Source organism: Bradysia coprophila, chromosome IV, assembly GCF_014529535.1.
Source record: "Bradysia coprophila strain Holo2 chromosome IV, BU_Bcop_v1, whole genome shotgun sequence".
Classification (NCBI taxonomy): Eukaryota; Metazoa; Arthropoda; class Insecta; order Diptera; family Sciaridae; genus Bradysia; species Bradysia coprophila.
The window spans coordinates 13,562,693-13,581,144 of NC_050738.1; the positions used below are offsets into that span (position 1 = coordinate 13,562,693).

The following is an 18,452-nucleotide window of genomic DNA, read 5'->3' on the forward strand; positions in this document are numbered from 1 at the left end:
TTAAAAAGTGTAAATGTTGTAATAAAACTTGCACATCGACCGAATAATTCCTTATATGTCGGGACGATTGTTACACTCACATTCTATATTAGTATCAACAACATGCCCATGCTCAGTGTATGAAATGTAGGTAATGTTCACCTTTATACATGTTACGGTAGTTTTGTATAGCAGCAATGCTGCACCTCTATATAGGAGTTCAGTCAGTATGAGCATACAATATTATATAGACGTATAAACGATAGCGTTGTGTACGTTCGTTCTACGTATATTTGTAAGCCAACAGGTAAATACCTGTTGATCATTTTTTTTTTATTCTCTTCGTTAACATTGCATTCTTTTTTTTTCTCCACAGATTTGAGGGTTCTGTTGTGTGCGCATGTGATATGAAGTTAAAAAAAGGAAAACAAGAAAATGATTTTATCTTCGTAAATTTTGTTTACGTTTTCGATATATTTTAACATTTTATAGCGAGATGAGTTCGAGCAGATGTGTGTGTGTGTGTGTATGGAAACATTGTTTACGAATATCGATTCGATTTTAGTACATACCTATGGATGCATTCCTTACCACAGGACATAAAAACGATATAAAAAAGAAAAAACGTCGAACAGCCATAAATATTTTGTCAGAGTCATGACGATGAAATTAACCTAAATTTATATTCGTGACACGATTTGATTGTATTTTAAAATGATCTTTGAAGAAAAAGAAGGACACAGAGACATAGGGTGGTATTATGAGAAAAAAGTGGTCGTTTCTTATGAAAAACGTCTGAGTCTTTCCTCTGGGGTAGTTCAAAGGAAGGTTGTAAATAAAAATGAAACAAAACTAAAGTCTAGTCAAGTCCAGAGTTTTAATTATAACGTGGAGTCTTCAGTCAGATTATAGCGGATTGCTACTCACTTGTTGTACTCAACGAGTCAAACAAGAGGAGTAACACCAAAGCGGAAAAATGCACAGGACCAATGTTCCATATTCCTCACGACACGAGTGACATTACGAGAAAACTTGGCTGAAGGAAAAGCGTGAAATCATTTCGTTCTTAAGCCTCTATTATTCCTGTTGAGCTGTGAGACCTTCATTTAAATAACACAACAATATATAACCGAAAAAATGTGAATATCATTAAAAGTGTATTTTCGCGCTAACAACAGGTTTTTGTTTTTCTCTCTCATCAGATAACCGGGAATCGGTACAACTATACATATACAAATAACTATAACCACAACTATCTTCCAAACAACATTTTTATGTTAATTTCTTTCTTAAACTAATCATAAAAACGAAAGAAAAACCCGAAAATTTTGCAACCGAAGATTATAATTGACCTAAGACCAGTCACAAAATTATACTCACTTTCTTGGACCCCATTTAAACTTCATGGTAGCAGCTCTCAAACCAAGTTTTGCAAACATTAAACGTTCGATTGGAAGATGTTTTGATTCGACTCGTAAACGAACGATTTCAACGCAACGGCACACAGGAACCTTTTCTTCATACTTGCGGAGAAATTCCATCAAATAAAACACCAATGTCAGCGATGAAGATTTTTTTTTCGTATACTTTTTATGAGTAAATCGAAATTCTGGTTATACAAGTGCTTCAGATGAGCACACCGAATCGAGTTTGTATATAAAAAAAATTAAGAAAACATAGAGGTTAGAGCTGATCGATTTGTGATAAATAAGAGACATGAATGGAGACTGTGGACTCAAAAAATTACCAGAGAATCTCTTGCAGTATGTGTCATCGCAGAATAATGATCGAGTCTGTTGCTTCTTTCAATCTTTCGACAGACTTAACTAAATCTTTTACTTCATATGTTTGACAATATAAAATCGTATTATTCAAAGCTAGTCAATGAGGTCTGTCGTCACCGTTCATATCAGATGGTAATGTCCGTCCCTTCAAAAACCTTCACCGAACTGGGGTGAGTGTATGTCCAGCTCTAACTCAAGTTATTAAATGAAAAAGAGACGCAGAAAAAACCTGAATCATCTTATACATCCTCCAGAGGTTATGTTAATCTTTCATATACATTCATTTATATATTCATTTTGTGTGATGTTCTTGTTCAGTTCAGGTAGATTTTTATTTTTATTTTGTCAGATTAATTTTATGATGCTGGGATACACCGCTTTATAAATGTTTGAATTAATTAATGAAATTTTGTTTATTATTCGTTTATTTCTTGTCCACATAATGACAGGGTGCACAGGTTGCACATTTTCGAAATGTCGTTTGTCGTTTATTTATCAATGGCATGGATTACATATGGAATTGTCGCTTATGAATCGATATTTAATTGGGGAAAGTGTCCGAAGATGCATCATCAAAAAGAAATAATTTGTTTTTATGCATTTCTCATCGACAGACAAACTGTAACCCTGTTAGTTCGGTTTACAGAAAGAAAAATATTATAAAACCACATAATATACTCTCATACCAACAACTAGGGACCATTCAATTTAAAAATTTGTGTCTGGAGTCTGGACAGCAGGATTATGTATATTTTGTAGCATTAAACCCACTACAATTCAAAATAAGAAATCGTTTGTTCACGTTTTAGTCAAGTTAGAGTCATAAATGTCAAAGCAAATTATCTTTCGGTCTTTAAGTTAAATTGCGTTATGAAGGCCGAACTGATAAGATGCGATGAACACCATAGGATATTGCTTGAGACCTGTCTCACATGAACAGCATTTGATTCAAATTTATTTGGCAAAGCTAAAGAAGCAAGAACTGATTTACCGTGTAAGAGTTCACTTTCTACAACTTGGTTAGTTTGGAACGATGGCATGCCGGGATAAAACATAATTACGCTTCGAAAAAAAAATAATTTTCAATTTATCGGTTTGTTCGCTTGATAAGACCATACGTATTCGCTGAGCATTCCAAATCTTTTCGGATTGAATTTAAATTGAAAAAAAAAAGTTCAAGTTAAAATGTACTTGTTGAAGGTCAACGTTTGTCGCATTTTCAGCTCGTGCCATAGATTGGAAGATTACAATTTTTTTCCACTAACTCTGCTATGCCATTTATGATCTGTTTTGATATTATTTACTTTTCGTGATGACCGGAATTCATTCATCGACGTGTTTCGAATTTATGAAAAGAAATGAGTTACAATGTGAAGCATATATACCGATATGCTATACACTCTAATATAAGATGCTATACACTCTATATAAGATAATATAATATTGAAGAGAATAAAAATTGAGAAGAAATAGGTCGCGTTGTTGGATCGATAAAATAGCCAGAAGGTATTTTCAATTCTGAAAGTCATTGCGTGAAGCTGCTCACTTAAATGATGTTTGAACAAGTTTTTACCTTGTTTCAGGTGAGTAGTTCGGTTAGACAACGATGTTCTTTTTGGTTATATGGCCGGTGTGCTGATGTTGTGTCGTCGAAAGTACATGTTGAACATGAACATTCGATTCATACATGTAAAGGAAATAAATTTTTTGTAAGAAATTATTTTCGTTTAGATCTTATTACTTTTCTGAGTAGTTGTAGAGTTTCTGTTAGACTTTTGCAATTTAACTTTCACATAACCCTTGCAAAAACAAAGATCCAGGTGATTGACTATCCCGTTGTAAAATGTGTGAACATTGAACACAGAACACACAGTTGGCATATTAGCGAACACGTCCCCATAAAAACTGTTAACGCAGAATAAGGAGCGAATATTTTGTTTTCAATAGTTTAGAAGTTAGCGAGGGGTGACGCACTTCCATTTAATCCAAAAAAAAATTTTTAGTTTTACCGAAATAATTAGGCTACCCACCTAAAAAATTTGTAAAGTAATTGCGAAAAATAGATTTGCACGATCACCAGCTCGTTTAAGTACTCGTGAGGTAAAGGAAATTTTTTTTTGTTAAAAATGGTATTAAATTTATTTAATCCATTTAATCCACTTTACACCAAAAACTCCTAAAAGTGGATTTTTTTCGCTTTTTAACATTGTAGTATGAGTTGTAGTACGTGGTTCGATCAAAATCAACAATTTTTAAGGCTTTTACAGTATTTTGTAAAATGAAGTTTTTTCGTATTTAATCCATTTAATCCAATTTTTATTCCATTTAATCCATTAAATCCATTTAATCCATTTAATCCATTTAATCCATTAAATCCATTTAATACCATTTAATCCATTTAATCTAGAAGTGAGTTACCCCTCGGAAGTTAGACAAAATCATAGATCGACAAAAAATAAGGCCTTTCGCTGTAGGACTTCGTAAATAAAAAAATTCCCACCCAGAATTCCAGGAAATTTGATTATTTTTCTCTGAAGTGAAATCGACCAATTAATTCTCGTAAAAAGACCATGCGTAAAATATGTAGCAAGGCATATCCCTCACTTAATTTCATTTTTGTATCCATTCAATGAAATATCAACCTGCGATCGGTAATGATTGGTAATTAATACTGATGTGGTTCTCATAAGACAAATTACAACCGACTGACATAATTGAAAATCATTTTCATTTGAGCATTATACACCAGCTTTAACCAATAACAACAATAAATATACAATCGTAGCGTAGTCCATCAAAACAAAAAGCGAGAGCAACATTCCAAACAATTACAATATTTTTCACTATATGTGAGATTATGTATAGATTTAGATATACCATACAATGCATACATTATAATTCGATAGATTGGATTAAACACAAGGCATTTTTATGCTGCGCTTGACTCACATTTTATATGCTATTTTATTAAGTGGTTATTTGAGATTTTATGTTGAGATATTAATAAGAAATTGTGAAATCATGGAAATAAATTGTGTGTGAACTTACAGTGTGTCGTGCTTTTTTCACTTCTTCAGTTTAGGTTTTATTTCCATGATAATGTGTGGTTCGAATTACAGAAAATTGTTGGTAGACGCATCGAATCGTGATGAAACTGACCGGATTTTTTTTTTTTAAACAGTATTAGAAACAAGAATTTAAATTTGTAAATAATCGCCTGAATTTACTACTTTCAGGTGAAACGATTTAAATAAACCATACAAATGCTACCGGCTGGCTAAATATACATACGGGTATAAAATTAGGCGATTTTCATTTTCATATGCGATATAGCTTTTAAATTTGGATTATTTTCACCAAACTCATGTTAAGAGTATTAAGAGGTTCTCGTTTCATTCGAATGAAACGCTTGTGAATATTCTTAATATCATTGTGGTTATCCTTAAAGACAGTAGAAATTCGAGCATCGCAGTCGGCCATTTTGTCGGTTAGAAAAATTGTGTTTTTAATTAATTTCATCAAAATAAAACCTAATTTCGAACAAGTGTGACCAAAGTTTCATTGTAAATAGTAACGATTTGTTTAAACATAGTTGCTTGTGCCGCACAAGTTGTGCGTCACTGTTGTTGAATTAACAGAAAGTGTATACTATCGTGAAATTTTGATTTGCCTTGCAGAAGAAAATTTAAAGTGAAAAATCATTGTCGAAATCAAGTAATTTACTAAATGTGAAACCAAATTCGTGATAATTAAGGTCGAAATAAAGTATTCCCGACGTGAGTTTATGTATTCATGTCTTCTTTGAGAATATTGAAAATCCGCAGGTACAAACCTACAGTTAGAGGCAGTGAAATCTCAACATGAAATTTTTTTTAGATATTTTTCAGCTGATCAACACATACAATCAAAACTATTTATGCTTGTTTATATGGTTTTACCACTACCACACGCGTTCGTGCAGCACCTTCAACCGTATAAAACGTTTTGAATGTGTGTGTGGATCAGTTGAAATTTCACTGTACGGACGAAAAGAATTTAAATAACTGAGACTTGGTACGAATGTACATCCATATAAAATTTAGTGTTTGCTTGTAATCCTGTGATCTTTTTTTAATTCAAAAGTTTCAAAACACCAGAAAGTCACGTGACACCAACTTCTAAATACATAGACTATAATGGAAATCTAGCAAGTTACTTTCTCATCTTTTTTTTACACAAACCTTCTACAAGTTCTATTCGTAGCTTAGTTGCCTCGAGTTAAAAAGAATGAGTAATGCAAAGCACCGCAATTAACGTGAAAGCTTAGTCGCATATCATAAAATGCTTTTGTATTTAATTTCTTTACGGACATGAATATTTAATTAAATTAGACAATGGAGTGGAGATAAATGTATGAATGGTACACTACTAGAAAAGTGAAATTCGACATATTTTCTGATTTGGGAGTCGTTGTGGTTTGTAATCGTTCCCACATAAATATAGTCTAACAAATGAAGATCTAGATTCAGTGTTTTTGTATTCTTTGCAAGTCGGGTGCGCGTATCTAGCACAAAGTCAGAAAATAAAAATCAAGATTTTCATTTGTTAAACGAGGATTATTTGGAAACAATTACAAACCCCAAGCACTCCTAAATCAGAAAATACGTCGAGTTTTACTTTTCTTCGAGTGTACCTATAATATTATAGTGTTGTCTGACATTCATACAGCAAAGCGATGATATTAATGGACATCATTTATAGTGGATACACTCACGTGATACGAATCGGCCGTTATCTAATCCAACTGACCGACATGTTTCAAAGTGTATTTCTACGCGTTATAACCAAAGTTGGTTTGTTTTCCATACAAATTTCGGGACTATGGCCATTTTCCTTTGATCGGAAAGCGAAGAAATTCAAATTTCTTTGGTATTATACAATTATGCCAATCGTAATAATAGGCTATCCGTTCGTGGTGGCAGTTTTCTGGTCGCATTTAATCAGCAGAGACATGTCCATGAAGAAGATGACGAATCCGGTAGTCGTAATTTTGTCGGTTGGCTTCCTCATTTTCAATTCGGTCAATTTTGTCCTCTTGTTCGTCAGTCAATATTGTAGATTTCATGAGATGAAAAAATTTGTTCTCAGCACTTTTGAAGTAGTTGATCATGTTAATAGTGAACTGGACTCCAGTGAATTTAAGTACGGCAATATTTTGCTGAAATTTGCCGGGAAGGTTGCTGTTTTCATGTCGATACTGTGTTATTCGATTATTCAAAGCATATCCAGATACATGACGTTCGAAGACAATTACGTGGTGTACCTTATGTCAGCCTTACCGAATATAATAATGAAATTCCATCCAGATCTGTTTTACGGCGGACTTCTGCTGATCAACTTTTATTTAACACAAATCAATAGCAAAGTTTCTAGCGTTCTAGCAACGGCGAAGGAATTAAGTGAAACTAACGATCTTGGCGAACAGAAATGCTACCAGAAAATGATTAATTTCTGTGAGTTAAGCGATAAACTGGACAGACTGTGTGTGTTACACTATAATGTCATCGAAATAAGCGAAATATTTTTTCGGCTTTGTTCATTTCAAACTACACTATGGGTAGCTATGGGGCTGATCGCCTTTCTAGTTAGCTTGTTCCAGCATTACATCTCCATAACATCAGCGATCCGAAAAGATGAAATTTCGTTCGATACATATGCGACCGATTTGATTACAATGTGTTACGCAATCGCAGAAATATACATTACCACTTCAATGAGTGACCAAGTGATGACAGAGGTAGGTTAATTGGAATGATATATTGTTGCACTGTTGTAGGAAGACCGTGAGGAAAACGAACAGTGTAAATAGTCGACCTATTTAATCTAAACGAGCTCTTCTTCGTGCAGAATACTTTCAACATTTCATATAGGTTTCTTTTAACCTTCAACGTGACTCAGAGGAGCTATCTTAAAGAGCTAACCAAATCTTGATAATGTGCAATACAAGGAATAGTTACTACCACGCCAAAACTGTTCTAGAATTGAAAATAAAGTTTCCAAAATTTTCGTTACGACACTGTTACGACATTAAAACAATTGTTTAATGACCTTTCATTTCAGAGCAAAAGGACAGGTGTACTACTCAACAAACCATTAATGCGACTCAATATGGACGTTCGATTTAAACGAAGCGTAAGTCTTGCTATCGCTTATGTTGTTAAGAATAAAAAAACTTTCCTCGTAAAATTGGCTAAAGGTGGAAACCTTCTCCGGACAAATACTACTCAAAAGCTTAAACATAACTGGAATGGGACTGTTTCTCTTCGATGCGTCTCTAATGTATTCGGTTTGTGTATACTTGAAAATGTTGTAGGAATGCTAAAATACTTATTTATCTTAACAGTTAGTATCAACAGCATCGGCGTACCTGGTGATTCTAATTCAATTTGAATTGAAAGCGACGTAGTTGTGTGAATAATGAAGTTTCGCTGGCAGCTTGTACTATTGTTGTTATTAAATTTAATTGAATGAATATTAAATGAAATGTTAATGCACGTAAGAATAATAAGTCATTCAATAGTTATGAGTGCTACGGCCTTAACAACGCTTCTGTGCTAGAAATTGAACGACAGATTGTAATAGACAACAAAGACATAATGTTTTAAAGTTTATCCTCTAATTAGACGTTTATATTAACATTCAGAGGTTGTGCAACCGTTGCACCGAGTCCTATCCAACCCGCTAACTCGTTTCCTCAAATTACTAATGGTTGTGAGTGAGTTTTGTTCAAAGACGGCAAGCATATTAACACCTTTACTATCTGATCTATTACTTCATTTGATCGAAGATTTTCAGAGATTTATTTCAGAAATCTATTCGAGGGGTGACGCACTTCCATTTAATCCATTTAATCCATTTAATCCATTTAATCCATTTAATCCATTAAATCCATTTAATCCATTTAATCCAAAAAAAAAATTTTAGTTTTACCGAAATAATTAGGCTACCCACCTGAAAAATTTGTAAAGTAATTGCGAAAAATAGATTTGCACGATCACCAGCTCGTTTAAGTACTCGTGAGGTAAAGGATTTTTTTTTTGTTAAAAATGGTATTAAATTTATTTAATCCATTTAATCCACTTAATCCACTTTACACCAAAAACTCCTAAAAGTGGATTTTTTTCGCTTTTTAACATTGTAGTATGAGTTGTAGTACGTGGTTCGATCAAAATCAACAATTTTTAAGACTTTTACAGTATTTTGTAAAATGAAGTTTTTTCGTATTTAATCCATTTAATCCAATTTTTATTCCATTTAATCCATTAAATCCATTTAATCCATTTAATCCATTAAATCCATTTAATACCATTTAATCCATTTAATCCATTTAATCTAGAAGTGAGTTACCCCTCGAATCTATTACTTCATTTGTTTTGAACATGTCTTTTGCTACACACAAGGAATTTTGAAAGCCGACACATTTTCTGTTTTTGTGTTTTACTTGAGTTTCTGATTTCTCCATCTAAAAATACATGTAAAATTCACAAAAAACCAGTAAACCACGACAGAAAATGTGTCGGTTTTCAAAATTCCGCGAGTGTATATAAGACCACATCGATCAGAGCTTGTCGTTTAGTATTGCTGGCATTGTCGATAACAGATGACAGCCGTCTGTAACAGGTTAAAACTAGTTTATTCCTTCATTACGTTTTTCCTATATTAAAGAAGATTTGTTAAGTCAAAGTACAATGCTCATTTTTCGTTGCCTTGTCGATAACAGAAGTGTAACAACAATTAATTACATTACTTTCATTCATTTCAATCTTATCTATCAGTTCAGGGGGTTCAGTATGGGAGATGTTCACGATAATTTGTATTCTAATACAAACAATATTAGACTTTGACTCAAGTCTTTAAGATGAGAAAGCATTGTAAAAACACTGCCTGTTTATGCGAAATTTGAGAATTAAAATTATCGAAAGTATAGATCACACGAAGTTCTAAGAGAAATGAGAGGTCAGAAAATAATTTTCACATTATCTCACATTATCTTTGTAGCGTTTAGTTGATAATATACTTCCTGAGCCGTTCTACCTCGCGTTTTACTTGTATCCGTGTGGGTGTGACGACTACCAACCGATAAATGCAAATATCATATTGCAACAGGCAGCTAAAGGGAAAACAGCTGTTGTGATTTTGCATATGTAAATTATTTGAAGACAGCAGAAGACAACACAGGCATTGATTTCCGCTTCAAGAAAACTCCTAAAACGTTACTCTTTGAACAAACAACCTGAAACCACTGAAAGTTTCAGCATTATTCGGATTACAAATTCTCTACAGTGGTTCGGAAAAAAGCCAATTTTTTAGACGGTCTTGTTTATGCCAACAAAAGGTTTTAGGGAAAAATTGTGCGAAGAAAAGCCAGTCAATTAAACTGTTCTGTAACTAAAATTTTATTGTAAAATCAATTCAGCAAATAGTTAAAATCTGTTAAACTTTAAAACTCAATAACATCCTTCCTTCTTTCGCCTTTTTAAAATAATTTTAAATTTTCATCGTAAACCTATATGTGTTATTAATACAATTCAAGTAAAATAAACAAGAAAATATTTTTTTATTCAAAACTGAAACTCTTCAAAGCAAAACGAAAAAAAAACATTCAACGAAACTCTCTAAACCTAAAAATCAATTTAAAGAAACAAATGATATGACTGATTCTTGAAAATATTTTTCTTTTGTACAGAATTTTTCTTTTTATAAAAAACATCCCAGCATTTTCCGTTTGCAGAACGATTCAGTTTTGATTGATTCCAAGCATCAATCAATGACCAATTCTCATAACGAATTGTTGATGGCATGCTTAACATTTTCGGAGCTCACATTTCTTAACGCTGCAACGACTCCATTCAATTTTTCTTCGGTGTACTCTTTGCCTTTCAGTTCCGATACAACCGGGATCGGTTCACAATTCGGCATTGCGATGAAAATGTCACCAATCACACCCTGTCGAATTTATAACAATTGATTTTCCTATTCAAATACCTAATTTCCACAAAATTGCTTACCTTCTCCACTTCCATTTTCAATTGGAAACACGAATCTTTGTCGCCGGCCTTTAACTGGATGTCTTTTTGTACGGTAAATTTGGGCGTTTTACCGAAACGCCAATCCCACGAAGCGAACGTTTCGCGCAATTCCATCAAACCGGGGAACCATTTTTCGGTGGGATTAATCAGTTGGAAGCCTCGTTGCTTTTGCAGCAAATCTTGTCCCTCGTCGTTCAGCTCAATGGCATGTGTGCGCAAATACTCGTAACCGATGGCGGATATCAATTGAGGAATGTTCACGTTTCGGTTAACATCCGTCAAATTTTTTATTGGTGAACGTACCGATTTTGTGGCATTGCTGACGATTTCGGCCTGAAAAATGAGAATTTTATCAGGATTAATACTATGTCTCATCTTCCATTGATGTGAGAACAATTCACAGGACTATTCATCAAAAATGGCCAGCAAAATATATAATGGTCTTATATAGGTGATTAAACAAATGAAGTAAAAGATTTTGTTGTAAGAAACGCGTCGATTCTTTGAACACCAGAAGTAACGGATTGAATGATTATAACGAGATACGCTTGCCGTTTCTAAAAGGCTCAATAAACTATCCCTTCCACATTATCTCGGATTAATTTCACAATGGAATCATAATCGAAGAATTATGCATCGAATTTCAAATCAAATCCTAGACTTTGATAAGAAAATTGCTCGGTCGAAGAAAATGTTTTCGTGATAATTGAAAATTTTACTACGCCGTACAAGTGGTATCACCGAAAAATTACAAATTATCGCACAGAACTGTTATTTTTTCCGAGACAAGATTAAAAAGTAAATAATTTTTTTGTCCTATAGACTTTGAACCGTAACCAAATATACAATTACATGAAAACCAAATCTTCTACACACATTTTTTGCCTATAAACCAATTGAACAAACAGCAAGTTTATCAATAATTCAAAATTTATTTTTTCACGTTATCGCCGGGCGTATAAATTTTTCGCATTAAAACGGCGGTTAATGTATGTGTTTGTTTCTTAATTTTTGTTTATGGCTTGAAAGCACAGTGAAGAGAAAAATTATAGAGAAAATAAGATCAGTTTATTTAGTACTCATTGAATGAGTTCACTTAAATCCTTGTAAGTTTGCCCTTAGAACTTGGAACGAATCACGAAAATGCCTTTTCGACATTACATAGTACTGCTTCCTTTCCTTATAATGAATTAAGAGACTGGGTGTAAGATTATTATCCGTAAATTTTTTTTGAAGAATTAGCATAGGTTTAAGGGCAACTCATACTGTAAAGTTCACAGTCTGACTTAAAACGTCAGAATTATTCCTTCGGTTCTTAATTCGTTTTGGTATGGATTCTTTATCATTATTGGGCCTTGTTAACCGATTCCCTTCTATGTAATGAATAATATTTACAAGATCCAATCGCTTGAGCACCAGCTGTTAGGTTATATATTCAGAAATCATCCTAGTTCAAAGTTATAAGACCATCTTTCATCCCCACTAAAATTGATGTTCCCACTGTGATTCTCTTAACAACGGTTTCTTGATGAAAAACAGTTTCACCTAACTTACCTCATCTTTCACTAGCGCATCGTTCAAGTGCAATTTATTTGAGTTCACCAATAGAGTACAGTGATGGTATGCATTCGGTCGGCCCAATTTTGCAGCTGTACCAGAAATCTAAAATGGACAAAATTTCATTCATAAGTCATAGTTGCATTAAGAACTGTGAAAATGTTTTAAATATTTCTTTTATGATTCTCCAGACACTCATTACAATCATTTCATTTATCATAGTTATTTTTCGCGTAATGGAATTTTTTTCGAATACAATATTTTTGTGGATGTCTGAACCCATGTAATCAGCAGACAGACACATAATCCATTCATATTAAATATGTCGCAAACAAACTATGTTGTAATGTTATTGTAATTTAACCTGTAAACAAAGTGGCTTTAAGGTGTTTTGAGTCTAGCGTCGCTTAATTTCGATATGATAAAACATTACGTCCGCTACACGCAAATTGTTTTTTTTTTAAACAAAAATTTGTTCAATTAATCACTCAATATTTATCATTCAATGTATGTGATGGTGTTGCGAATATGAAACACAGAACCCTGTTTAAAAATATCATGCTTGTTGTGCGTGCCTCTTTATCACAATAACGTGTTCTTAATTTCGATTCAGAGTTCAATGTATCCACAAAGCACCCAGGACAAGTGGAAAATTTTTTGAACGAACGATAGAAGGATTAAGGTAGCTTAGATAAACAAAATGTGGGTAAAGGTAAAGGTAATTGTATTCAAATTGAAATTTTAATGTCTTGTCTACGACGCATAAAACACTGCGGCTAATCATTGAGTAAGGTCAGGTTTAAGGATATTGCAAGAGATCACGCGTGGGTAGTATAGACTTGGGGTTTGAGGTAGATTTGATTTCTTCAAATCAGCTTAATTCCCCTTTTGTTAGATAAATTCGAGTGAACCACCTTTACTGTAAGCATTATTGTTGCAAACAATAAATTATTGTGCAAACAATTTTGCATATATGAAAGTGCAATTCGTTTATATGGGGCACTGCATTATACAGCGAATAATGTTCGTTACGTTATCGATATCACCATATGAATAAATATTTCGCTCTTTTATAGCGCGTGTAAATAGTTAACTTATTAACTGCAATGAAATATTCATCCACATGTTGCTAATTTGTATGTAGTTTATATAGATGATTGTATAGAGATACAGTCATCTATAAAAAAAGCCGGTGGTTTAATAGAAAAATAAATTATTTCTGTTGCTGTGCATACATTGTTGTAGCAAAAGCGAACAGACAATGTTGCGAAATATTACTTTGGCAATGGAATATTCCATAGAATAAGTGAGTAAGAATCTCATTATATTGCAACAATGTCAGTGCAGATTATCATTGAATTTGCAAACTCGTGTGCGAGTTTATATGTAAAAAATGGTTTTATCACAAAAAGAATATTGCAACGCGATGTTCACAGGCGATATTTCTTTTCGTATAACTGGACGGGGGCTAGCGACTAAGGAAGTGTTAGTATACCAAATAATTTATTTTCGAGACTGTCCGCACCAAACTGGCCACCAAAAAGCCCTATAATTGAAGAATTGGTACAGACATTGACCGTTTGTTCCAAAATTAAAAAAGCCCTTATGATTCGGTAAGACAGTGCCTAGTATTGCGTCCCAGAAGTTATTGTCGAACAACTTATCTCTTGAATTTCTGTACTATCAACCATTTGCTAAGATCTTTGAATAACGTTTTTGACAACTTCATGACCTCGGAACGAAACATGTGTGCTTCAAGGCTGAAATGAGCTTCGGCCTTGCATTGTTTTATGTGGTAAAGAGTTTGCTAAAACAAATGAAGTAAGGAATGTTGTGGTACAATATGAGTGTCTATCGTTATGGTAATAGGGCTAATAGGTAAAGAATCTGATAGTCGATGAAAATATGCAAATTATACCTAGCGAGCCTTAAACGGTTGATGTAATTAGATATTTACATTGAATTTAATTGTTTTTGGCGGACTCCGATTCATTAAAGATATTGCTGTCCTGACTTTATGTTTCCCAAAATTTAATTAAAATTGATGGAACTTTCAATCAGAAAATCATGCTTTCTCTCTCAATTTTTTTCTGATATCTGATAGGCAATCCAGATAATGGATATACCCAAACAATTGACCTGATGAAGAAAACAAACGAAAACATTTACTCACTTTCTTCCCCATCAGCGTAATATCGTCTCTATCCGAAACTTCCGTTTTAATTGCAAATTCGCGGAACAAGGCTCGTGTCAATATGTTCAAATTGTAGCTCCTATTGTATCGATCTCGGTTCGTGAAAAATGTGCAATTTAAATTGCCACGATCGTGAAAAACGGCTCCACCGCCACTGTTGCGTCGGGCTAACTCTACCCCCTTATTCATCAAATTGGAAACATTTGCCTCCGAGAACGGATTCTGATGCCGACCGACAACGACACACGGATCGTTAGCCCATAACATCAGAATATGATGATTCGTAAAATCGTAATTTCGATAGATCCAATCCTCCAATGCCAAATTCGTGAATACATCATACGACTGCGATATGAAAACGGATTTCTTTATTTCACCATCTGATTTTGGTGATTGTTGTCGACCGCTATCATTACTCTCATTGCTCCTATTCGAGTAATTAGCCACTTGCAGCATCCCAATGGACTTATTTACATTGGTTATTCGTACGACAGCCAAGCGGGTCATGGTTGAACCCTTCACTATCAACGAAGTGGCCATGTTTTCGTATCTCTTGACAGTTGTTCTATGTATTCTCTCTTAACTCTTGTCGTTAATGTAATGTAAGTTATTTACGTAATTTTTTAGTTCGCTTTTCTTCACTTTTCTACTTTAAAATTTGTCACTTTATTCGATCCACAGGCACTTTAGTTGCAGTTATTATTTTAATTATTTGCTAATTTGATTGTTTATTGTTCGAAAATTCACTTAAATGCAATAGTCTAAAAATGAGGCAGAATTTGCTGCAGTCTTCTATTTCTATTGTTGAACACCTTTGCACACTATTCGTTTCTATTTCTTTCGATTTTGACTAGACCGAATAGATTTACTGTCCGAATTTACAAAGCATTGGCGTTCGAATCAGCTGATGACATTGAAATTAGATATTCGTGTAGTTCTTCGGTCAAATGGAACCACTTGAAGGTTTGATGAAGGCTGCCAGTTCGGTATCTAAGACCCACACAGTCTTTGCTACAATTTTTTGGCATTCCTCTTACCAATTAAACAATCGAAAAGGAAAATTTTCTATTTTTTGAAGCACCGCACAATTGGAAACTTTATTTGTTGAACAAAAATCCAGTTCTGTTTATGAGCAATTGAAAATTACTACTGAGCGAATCGGTGAATTGACGAGTGAATTTATACATACTACATAGGGGAAAATGTTTCTATATAGAGAGAGTTATGTATGGAATACTGTGTGCGTATAGGAACAGCAATTTGTTTGAATGAATCTCATTTACGAGGGAGAGTAGTTGTTAACTACTTTTTTGAATGGTAGAATATAGCAGAGAGTTTATGTAGTAAGGGAACTGTGTTGTAGTCTTTGAGCTGTCTCATGTCTCAGTCTCATATACACAATGTACCTTAATCGCACAAAAACATCTGTGGAAATCTATTCTTTGATGGAGTTCAAATGGCCTTTAGACTGATATACCTTATCAGGTTAATATTATCATTTTTTCGGCAAAAAAAACAACTCTATCTCTATTTTGCAAGTGTAGCATGTTTGCTAAAATATATGCGTGAGAAAAAGAATTTTGAATTTGAATTTTTTTCATACTTTACAGGATGACCTCTGAGAAGAGAGTTACGAGTTGAAACCCTCCAAAGCGACTAGTCACATGTTACCGACAACGATCTCAAAAAAAGCGATGAGATCTGCTCCGTATTCTCTTATATTATAGAGAAAAATGTCTGAGTTAATAAATGAAGTAGAAGATTAAATGTTAAATACTTAGCAATTATTTAGTGAGACTAAGAAATAGATTATAATGAGGCAATACTCTTGCCGTTACTAAAAACGGTATTGGTCACAAGGTGTCTTTGATTGTTATATTGCAATATCCAGATCATATTCAACTACCCATTTCTTGCATCAGCTGACGCGCATATACAGCATCCTGGTCATCCGCTAGGTCGTACGATTGTCAGCTGAAAAAGGACCACCGACAACACAAACATTAAATATAAGGACAACAGTCACCCCGTAGATTTGTCTAGCAACGATCACTTTTAAATACTTTTAAGAGCTGACCCATACATTGTCAGCTCTCGACGTATTCTACTATTCTTATTAATGAAATATTTAATTCTATGAATGGCAGAATTTGTTGCAGTAGTTATACTACAATTTATATCAAGATCATCTATTTCAATCAATTTTATAATTCATTTTAAATTTATTGATTAATCGTCGTTTACTAGTGCATTCATAAAGTTGATTCACTGTTGCTATGCATGTATTAAAACATAATATATACGCGTATTACCTACATCTTTAATCTAGCGAAAGCATCACACGATGTGATAAAATTGAATTTTTACGTTAGCAACATTGTCACAAACATACGACCAGTGGTATGAGTAAAAATTAATTGTCTTAACTAGTCGTTCAATTTGTATATAATTCTATTCAAAATAATGCAAGCCTGCAATTCGTGCAGTTGATCACGTAAATTTTGCGTAATATATATGGTAACGTCATTATCATTTTATGGAATGTTTGTCGGTTGGTTTAACAATGAATTTATGTAGCCATGTAGAGCGTTGATAACACTTTACATTACTTTGATGGATTTAGGAGCATGGAATAAAATACATTACAATGTTCCAATGTAATGTATCTCACTCCATTAGGAGACCTTACGTTCCGAACGCCCGTATGTGGTGGAATACATTACAAAGGAAGATTGTACAATACTTCTTTGGATTTACGTATTTTAACAAGATTGAAGTGAAACCTTGTAATTTAATGTCGGAAACGTTAACTTGTTGGAAGATAAACATTTCACCCCACTCTTTGTTGGAGCTAAATGATAAAGTCTGTGAAATGTGAGTATTGAAACACCTTTTCGAATCATTGATTGGAATTTTGTAAACTATATTTTCTGCATGTTAACAAGAATGACCTATTTAATTTCCTTAATTTGCTCAGTATTTGAACACAAATAAATCTAATTTTTCGAGACGACAAGATAACATGCTTACTTTATTGATAGGTGAAGGCTATGGAGATATCAGAAGAAACTGAAACTGAAACAGTCGGCTCAAGCATATTAACAATCCTTGAAAGCTAAAAGTGTAACGTTTTTGTGTGGTGTTAGGTATGGAAATAAAAAATCTGTCATTAATCAGAAATTAGTTATTTATAAAACCAAGTGATAAATACTATTTAGGCACTAGATGTGAAGATTGTCACTCGAGGCCGTGTGTGACAATACACATCGTGTGCCTAAAAAAGCATTTTTCATCAAGCTGTATACAACGTTTTTCGCAATAAAGGCAACGGAAAGTCCTACTTTTCGTTACTTGTTGCGAAACAGGTTATTTATGACATCGAGTACAAAGTACTTTTCTAGACTCTAATAAATTCCTCTATCGAGATTCATTCAATGATTGATGCAACAGATGCATCTTAAGTCCACAGTTTTCGAATATTATGATGCTGACTTGCATAATAGTTATTTTCGCAGCAATGGACGAAAAGTAGTACTTTCCGTTGCCGTTATTGCGATATATACAGCTCGATGATAAATGCTTTTTTAGGCACACGATGTGAATTGTCATACTCGGCCTACGGCCTCGAGTGACAGTCTACACCTCTAATGCCAAAAAAGCATTTATCACTCGGTTGTATAAATAACTATTATGTAACAAGAATCGTATGGAGGTATATTATCGTACTAGATGTCAAATCGCCAATCCGAGGCAAAGCCGAGGTTGGCAAGACATCGTGTGTGATAATATACCACCATACGATTCTTGTTGCATACAACGTTTTATGCAATGAAGAAAATCAAATAAATACAGAAGATAATCTTAGTGTGA

The 18,452-nt window shown here is 33.7% G+C and overlaps 3 protein-coding genes across 6 annotated transcripts; 1 reads left to right on the forward strand and 2 right to left on the reverse strand.

The window, feature by feature from the left end:
• The first annotated feature begins 5,355 nt into the window (after positions 1-5,355).
• On the forward strand, positions 5,356-8,293 carry LOC119085810 (putative gustatory receptor 28a). 4 transcript variants are annotated; one of them, XR_005089348.1, is made up of 4 exons: positions 5,356-5,587; positions 7,863-7,934; positions 7,999-8,088; positions 8,146-8,293. XR_005089348.1 is itself a non-coding variant. In XM_037196292.1 (4 exons), exons 1-4 carry the CDS (start codon positions 6,478-6,480, stop codon positions 8,206-8,208), a joined length of 1,287 nt encoding a protein of 428 aa, XP_037052187.1. In that variant the 5' UTR covers positions 6,167-6,477; the 3' UTR covers positions 8,209-8,293. The 4 variants fall into 4 exon arrangements, 2 of the variants coding, with proteins under 2 accessions (XP_037052187.1, XP_037052186.1); XR_005089349.1 differs by having other exon boundaries at positions 5,356-5,539; XM_037196292.1 differs by lacking the exon at positions 5,356-5,587 and adding an exon at positions 6,167-7,539.
• A 1,881-nt stretch (positions 8,294-10,174) lies between these two features.
• Positions 10,175-15,736, reverse strand: LOC119066416 (lipoyltransferase 1, mitochondrial). The gene is made up of 4 exons (XM_037168889.1): positions 14,562-15,736; positions 12,386-12,493; positions 10,811-11,164; positions 10,175-10,748 (listed from the first exon to the last, which is right to left on the reverse strand). Exons 1-4 carry the CDS (start codon positions 15,120-15,122, stop codon positions 10,581-10,583), a joined length of 1,191 nt encoding a protein of 396 aa, XP_037024784.1. The 5' UTR covers positions 15,123-15,736; the 3' UTR covers positions 10,175-10,580.
• Positions 11,121-15,622, reverse strand: LOC119066417. The gene is made up of 3 exons (XM_037168890.1): positions 14,562-15,622; positions 12,386-12,493; positions 11,121-11,164 (listed from the first exon to the last, which is right to left on the reverse strand). The coding sequence occupies exon 1, from the start codon at positions 15,608-15,610 to the stop codon at positions 15,461-15,463; it is 150 nt and encodes a 49-aa protein (XP_037024785.1). The 5' UTR covers positions 15,611-15,622; the 3' UTR covers positions 11,121-11,164; positions 12,386-12,493; positions 14,562-15,460.
• Positions 15,737-18,452: the final 2,716 nt, after the last annotated feature.